The 7,992-nt window shown below is 48.8% G+C and overlaps 1 protein-coding gene across 1 annotated transcript in view; it reads left to right on the top strand.

The window, feature by feature from the left end:
- Window positions 1-2,246: 2,246 nt before the first annotated feature.
- The window catches only part of LOC112102634 (cytochrome c oxidase subunit 7A-related protein, mitochondrial), a 13,197-nt gene continuing 7,451 nt past the window's right edge, over window positions 2,247-7,992 (top strand). The window contains exon 1 of the mRNA XM_026652560.2: window positions 2,247-2,398. Within this exon, the coding sequence (XP_026508345.1) occupies window positions 2,327-2,398 (72 nt within the window). The 5' untranslated portion in view covers window positions 2,247-2,326. The remainder of the gene's footprint in view (window positions 2,399-7,992) is intronic.

The following is a 7,992-nucleotide window of genomic DNA, read 5'->3' as shown; positions in this document are numbered from 1 at the left end:
GCAGGAATTGTTTGGTAAATAGGAAAGCAAACACATATTAAACTGCAGGAAACAAAACTGTTTGTATTTCCAAGTTATTTCCAAGTTTCTGACAGGAAATTATATATATATATATATATATATTCTGTATAATTAACAAAAGTAGTTCGACACTAGCATATCAGATGTCCATAATTACCACAGCATTTGTTACCAGACAACTATCTGGATGCCAATATTACAGAGCACTCGTTTGGGAGATAACAACTGTGGCAGAGCAATAAAAATGAAAAGTATAGAAGAACATATAATGACTGATCAGGGCCACCTGAGTCCTCATTAACATATGCATGTGCAGAGATGTACCCACAGGTCATTAACCTCCTGGCAGTCCCGGGTTTACCATGCACCTCTGGCTCCAGGCAGTCTCTGCTTCCCACCACCCGTGGGGCCCCACCTGTCTCCCCAGAGATGAGCTGCCTAGACTGTTGCAGAAGCCTGGCCAGTCTCAGCCGAGTGGGGGGGTGGAGCGGGTGTAGATGGGGGAGGAAGGGGACAATGCGGGGAGCTTGGCTGGGCCCCTCCAGGGGAAGTGCATCTTGAGGGAGCCCAGCCGGGATAGGCCTTGGCCTGGCTGATCACACCACTCCCGAGGGACGGGAGCGATTCCCTGCCCTGGGACCAGCTCTGGCTGCACTGCCAGCTCAGCCTGGCAGACAGTTGCCTCCCTGCAGGGCCAGTGAGTGCGGCCTGGAGGCAGGTCGTGGGGGAGTGGGTTTCTTGCAGGGGTGGGGGAGGGTGCTGGGCTGTGCGCCCCCACCTCAGGGGAAGGGGCATGCTGGCAGCACAGGGCTGGGTGGGCCACTCTTGTGTCTGGCAACTGCCGGTTTGTAAATAGTGCCATCGCACTGGGCTGGGCGGAGCTAGGCCGCCCCTGCCATGCCATGTCCCATTGCCCCTGGCTGGCCCCTCGATCTGGGGACTGACCTCTCCACACCATGTTCCATTGCCTCCATGGGGGACCACAAATAAGTTTGGCACCGGGCCAACAAAAGGTTAATCCAGCCCTGGTTCCACAGGTGAAACCTGCTGAGAAGCTCTGAAGAATCAGGGACGCTCAGCCCCTTAGTGGAAGAGACTCCCCTCACCTGCGCCCTCCTTTGCTGGGGTTCAGGGAGCGGCGCCTCCCCGCTCAGTAGCTCCTTTCACCCCACCGGACGCCCCTCCCTTGGCACCTTGTCCTGCCGCCCCGCCCGGCAGGGCCGGCTCTAGGATTTTTGCCGCCCCAAGCGAAAACAATTTTGGCCGCCCCTCCGCCCCCCGTTTTTTTCTTACCCCACCCCCCGCCCCACCTCAACTCCGCCCCTTCCCCAAATCCCCAGCCTGCCTCCTCCCCTCAGGCTCTCAAGCCTAGGAGGGAGGGAGGGAGGGGGAGAAGCGGCGCCCGCGCCGCGGCCCTCAGAGTCTCCCCCTTCCTCCCAGGCTCTCAAACCTGGGAGGGAGGGGGAGCAGCGGCGCACGAAACAGCTGATTCGCGCGCCGCGGCCGCTCGGGACCTCTCCCTCCCTTCCAGGTTTGAGAGCCTGGGAGGGAGGGCGAGCAGCGGTGCGCGAATCAGCTGTTTCGCGCGCCGTGGCACACGAGCGGCAGCAGCGGAGGTGAGCTAGGGCGGCCGGGGCACATTTTTAGGGGCAGCATTCTGGCGCCAGCCATGCCGCCCCTAAAAATGTGCCGCCCGAAGCACCAGCTTGTTTTGCTGGTGCCTAGAGCCGGCCCTGCTGCCGGGGCCCCCACTCAGCTGCAGCCGCCCATAAGCCCAGCGATCGTACCCGGCCCACAGCTTCTCTGCCCTTGCAGGCTGCACACACGTGGCACAGAAAGCGTCCCCAGCTAGCAACAGTTGTTATGCAGGAGGCGGGGTGTCAACAGCTCTCGGCAGCTGATTGGATGGCTCTTGGGCCTTTCCCTAGACGTGGAGCGGCGAGGGCCTGAATCCCGCGTCCGAGATCCAAGTGCGCAGGCGTATTAGGCTGCCCAGCTGCTGCCTGATTAGAAACTGTCGCCTACTTAGTGCTCGCTACAGAACCCGGGGGCAGTTCACGCTCCCGCAATCCACGAAGGACCCGCCGTTATCACTCAAGTTTCGTAGGCAGCGCTTTTGGCTGGTTTCCGAGTTTGTTCTACCGGCACTCGGCGTAGCCCTCTACAAAACTGCCTTCCTGCGCCAGGGCCCCACAGGCTGAGGAAGCACCGGGGAGGGGAGGGTCCTTCCTTGGCGCGTGTCGCGGCCGGCCGGGTGACGCTTTCTGCGGGGAAGCAGCGCGGCGTGTGCGGAGAGCCCGGCGCCATGTATTATAAATTCAGCGGCTTCAGCCAGAAGCTGGTCGGGGCTGTGGCGTCCGCCGCCTACGCCCCCCAGGTGAGCGCGTGGCCGGCGCCACAGCGTCGTTGACCTTCACTGTCCTCCCTGTGTCGCCCCCCGCGGGGCTTGGGGCGGGGGAATCCGCTCGGTGCGGCGCGGCAGACGGGCTGCGGGCCGTCACGTGGGGCGCGGTGACCTTCAGGCGACGGGCGGGGAGGCCTCTGTGTGGCTGTGGGTCGGTTGCCTCGCGCCGGCGGGCGGGGCGTGACCTTCCTGCGCGGCCGGAGTCCCTGCCGCGGCCTCCTTCACGCCTGTCGGGTCAGGCCCCGGAGCCGTTTCGCTGCAGGCAGATCTTAACGTGGCGCCCGAGCCCATGTCTACGGGGACTGGGTGCGAGTCCTTCCTTCGGGGCCTGGTCTGACGGGGCTTGTGCCGCCGTGCGTGGCGGGAAGTGATGCCCTCAGGGTGCTCTCTACGGGTCCGGTTCCTGGCGCTGCCACTGACCTGCTGTGTGACCTTGGCCAAGTCACCTCATCCCTCCTGCTGCTCCGTTTATTATTCTCCTGTAAAATGGGGCTGGTTTGTCCCTCAAGCGAGGGAGCGTTTTAGACCTTGTTTGTATTGGACATCACTGCTTCAGCATCTAACTCGCAACCGTCTGTTAGCCAAACTGGTGCCTACCACGGTTTGGCCATAAATGTAGACCAAAAAAACCTGTGGCTAATACCAGTTCAGTGGGAGCCACGGACCTTCCTTGTCTGTACAATCAGATAAGGAGTGTTGAAAGCCCTGGCTGGGATGATTTCCTTGGGATTGGTCCTGCTTTGAGCAGGGGGTTGGACTAGATGACCTCCTGAGGTCCCTTCCAACCCTGCTATTCTATGACAACTGACTACTGAAATAATGCTACTTCCAAGTGCAGACAAAGCCTTAGTTAAACGAAGTATGCATATTCACTAGCCTCTCTTCTTCAAACCCAATGCCCTAATTTGTCATCTGCAAGCTTCCAAAGCTTTTTATTAACAGTGAAGAGCTCTGATCTGTTTTCAGATAAAAGCAAAGGTTGAATTGGTATCCATGAATGCTTACCATTCCCTTGGTTGGGATCCAGTAAGATCAAAGGTCTAGGTTGAAAACCTGGTACATTAATCCATCTCTTCCTTGTTCCCTCAATTTTGGAAGACTAATCCATATGCTAATGTCATGTGAAGTGTCATTTTTGTTGTTAAATGTTACCCTTTCCCTTAATTTACACTGTATTGGTGGATACTGTATTCAAATTTGCGTATACAGTCAAACATATCACAAATAAACAGGGCTTGAAAAACTCTCTCATCCTGGGCAAGCATGAATATTTCCTGTGAATATTTTCAACTTCTGCAAAACTACATGTGTGGGGTTTTTTTTTTTAAGAATACGTTTTGTGCTTATAGTTATAAAGAGAAAATTTTCAATTATGAGCTGAGCATAAATTGATGCATGGTGGATTGATTTAAATCAAAGCTATTTAAATCACTGATTTTAATCATCTAACTCAGCAGGCAGGAAGCATTGATTTAAATAATCAATTTTAATTGTTTTGCACTTGTACTTTCTTTATATTCCTAAAGAGAGAGAGAGAGAGAGTGTCTCACTGGTTGGTAACAATTAAATGTTTGATTTCCTGCTATATGTAGCCTTTACGCTAAACTTGGTGCTTCTTGCTAACAAGGAGGATGCACTGTATCTGTATGCATTTATTTAAGTAATTCTATAGTTTACCTGTTTACTGGATGATTGATATATATTTTTTTTTTACTTGCAATTTGTGTCAAGCTGTATTTGGATGGAAATTCAATGCACAAAACAGAATTTTAAACAATTAAATAAAACTACCTTAAATATTCTGGATATATAAGAAGAGAAAAAAAAATTTATTTTTTTTTCCCTTTTAAAACTGATTTTTCAAACAAAGGAGGTATCTCTAGTTAGTGAATTGAACTGATGCTATTTAATCATGTGTGCTTCAAGATTTTAGAACTAGTAGATATCATCCCCTCACACCTAGCTTTTATTCATAGAATGGAAGAAGAAAAACTTTCATGCTTAAACACGCTTTCATGCTTTTTTTTTTTTTTCAATTCCCAATTGCTTTCTTAACTCTGCATGAACTAGTCATTGAACTGAACTAGTTGAATAAGCTGAAGTGAAGAAAATATTCTTTACTACTATCAAATATTGGTTTAGCATTTCAACAAACCCTGGTTCCAGGTTATTAGCCAGTGACTTCCACCAGTCCAGTAGTTTGACTCTATTTAGACCTTGGGAGCAAATGTACTGCTTAATATTTTTTGCATTTAATTTGAATCGTTAGTAGATTATAATAGCTCTAGGCCTTAACGTAGGCTGTTTAAAATTAAATTTTAAATAAATTTAATTTAAATAAAAATGGATTTAAAAAAAAAATCTTTTATCCACTCTGCAGTGATCAATCTTCCACCAGAAGAGATTTTCTACACTAGAAAGCCAATTCTACACTAAGAAGAGCTTGCCAGTATAACTATATCAGCAACAAGTTCTTTTGCTGATGTAGTTTATACTAGTTTCCTGTACGAAACAAACTACACTAGCAAAAGAACTCTTAAAGTCTACACTAGGGCTTTTGCCAGCATAGCTCTGTTGGTTAGGGGTGTGATTCTGGTATAGACCAGACCTTATTCTGCAGACATCCACCCCCACCCCCCCACCTCCAGTGTTGCTTCCACTGTTGCAGGCATAGTGTGTGTGTCCCCATGCTCATCCCCTATTGAGAGAGCAAGAGAGGACCCACACAGGGCCATGTAAGTGTGCTGCCTTCCATGCAAGAACATTAACTGATTTGATGTGTGTTGTGAGTGGCAGCACTAATTCATTTATTTGTATGTGGTGGAAGGGAGGAGAGGTTGGTGTGACGTTAATTGGGGTCTCTAAGTTCAACCAAGTTAGTACCCTCTTCAGGCCCAAGCCATGAGTGGTACTTGACTACTAAGAAACCATTCACAACAGATGTTGCTTGGGAGAGGGTGTGGTGTGGAGCATTGTGTATTTAGTCCTGGGGAAGTGGTTGTTGGGTTAATTTTTAAAGCCCTGCAAATAAGATCTCTCTTGCATCCTAATAGGCAAGTCCAAAAAGTGGGAAACGTCCATCGACTTGAAAATGAAAGTAGGAAATAGGTAGATTCTGCCCTAGCAGCTCCTACTGCACCCTCAGCCCCTAGGAATGTCTCAGGCATCTTTATGATGGATCTGGTCTCTGAAAAAATTTGAGTATCCCCCAGGTCTAACAGCCTTCTAATGGGAAGATGATTTAAAGCCAAGCCTGAGCATCCTTAGTTGAATACATTTTTCCTTGTAGAATTGACTTCCTACTCCAAACTATAGTCTGAGCACCCCTCCTTCTGAATTATTTCTGGTGCAACTGGTTGGGCAGGTAAATACTCCCATTCTACATTTTTAATTTTTTACTTAAATATTTATTACTTCATACAAAGGCAGAGGCAAAAAACACACACACGTGAGTTAAAGATAGAATTTCCTCTGTTACCGCCCCTAATGTTCTTTTAGGTGTGTATTGAGAGTAGTCGTATATTTTGCAGATATCACTATACAAGACTAATGTCCTGCTGTAATCTTATTTTTAGAACAGAATTATTAAAATTGAACCCTTTTATAATTTACTGTATACCTAGACAAATTCCTGTGTATTTCAATCAATAGAAGGTCTGCAAACCTGTACAATTTCACAGATACTATTGCATGGAAAGAATCTAGATTTGGGGTTTAACATCTCTTTGGGCGGGGGAAGGATGGAGGGAATAAATACCCAGTTGGGGGAGAAACTTTTCTCCTGAATATGCTGGGTTTTCTCTGGGGTGTTAAAAATCCCATAAAAATCATATGAAGCCCTTTGATGTGTAAAATCAACTCAGATTATCAAGAGCTGTTTTTTCAGAGGATATAGTTGAAAAATGGGATTTTTATATGCTCAACGCTCCCATGTTTTTTATGTAGAACACTTGGATAAAAAGATGTCTTATGAATGTTGTCTCCCTTCAATAATATGTTTGTTGCAAATATAGCATTGTATTGGTGAAGAAATACAGGCTTCTGTATTTGGCTTGGATTATAAAGGACCCAATCCTCAGGTATGGCATAAGTGTGTAGAACTATGGAAGATTGGGCGCAAAGGTGCCATTAAGACGACATTGGCACTTCCCTGATTCTGGGCTGGTTGTGTGCTGGAGCCTCCCTTCGTTTGTTAGAGCATCCTGCTCTAGATAGTCAACTCATGGAGTTATCACAGTAGGTAGGGATCATCAAGGTGCAGGGAACCTTGTATGGGGAAGGGAGAGTGGAGGGTACTAGTATTATGGTAACTTGGTTGTACAAGTTATAAGGGTGTCTCAAGGATGGTAGCCTTAAAATTAGATTGTGGTGCATATTGGACTGAGCCTCAGTTCTGCCTGCTCCATTGTAAAACATCACAATGTCCTCAGTCAGTACTTTTGAGGCAGTGGGATTCCACTTAGAATGTACTGAAAAATACCTACACTAATTGTACTGTACTGTTTGATCACAATTCACTTAATCTTTAGCATTTGAAAATTGTTTGGTCTTTGTCAGGTTATGTTGGGACTTTAATGTTACTGAAGCATAGTCATGTATGCCAGCGGTTCTCAAGCCATTTAAGGGGGCCTGCAGCTGGAGCCCCGAGTCCCGGCACCCTCAGTGGGGCTAAAGCCTGAAGCTGCAGGGCTGAAACCCCGAGCCCTGGTGTCCCTGCATTGGAGGGCCTGGGGGGCGGGGAGGAGTGGCAGCTGCTGCTCTGGCTAATGCCAGCTGGTGTCTGTGATTGCAGCTGCTCCTCAGCTCCCAGCCCTCTTTGACTGCTCGCGCAGCCTGTGAGAGCTGCCTGGGTGGGAGGATCCTGCTCTGGGGCTGGCAGAGCCCTCAGGGAGCAGCAGCCGCAGGTGGGGGCCCTTCTGGCACACTGCTTCTAGCTCTTCCTGTTCCTGCACCCTATTCTAATGCTTGCACACCGCTCTTAGTACCTCCTGCCTGCACCCTGAGCGGTTTTCAAACTTTTTGAACTGAGCCTGCCCCTACCCCATTTGAGCTATAATTTTTGGTTGCACCCTTCCTCCCCCACAATTCAGACTGGCTGTGTGGTCGGCAGGGTGGTCTGCTGAGGTGAGTCAGGGGTGGAGGTGGCGCTCCCTCCCCGGGCCCTGACATGTGGAGTTGGCCTGAGCCCCTCTGGGCCCTCCCCACCAAAATAGAAGTAAAACTATGCCTAAGCCTGAGGGCCCGGCTGGAGTCCAGAGCTCCAAGACCCCCCACCTTCCTGCTATGTCCTGGAGTTTTTATAGCTTGTTGGGGGGGAGGGGGCTCAGAAAGAAAAAGGTTGAGAACCCCTGATATATGCAACATGAACAGTGCTTTAACACAATACACTTAGGGCTAGTGTACACTGGCAACGCTAAAGCGTTACTGCTGCAGCGCTTTAACGTGGCTTGTGTAGTCACGGCAGAGTGCTGGGAGAGAGCTCTCCCAGCGCTCTTTTTAAAAAAAAAAAAAAAAAAAAAAAAAAAAAAAAAAAAAAAAAAAAAAAAAAAAAAAAAAAAAAAAAAAAA

Source organism: Terrapene carolina, unplaced genomic scaffold (genome assembly GCF_002925995.2).
Source record: "Terrapene carolina triunguis isolate 2854851 unplaced genomic scaffold, T_m_triunguis-2.0 Scaffold120, whole genome shotgun sequence".
NCBI lineage: Eukaryota > Metazoa > Chordata > Testudines > Emydidae > Terrapene > Terrapene triunguis.
Note: the sequence above shows the minus strand (reverse complement) of the source record. Positions and strands in the feature narration are given on the sequence as shown.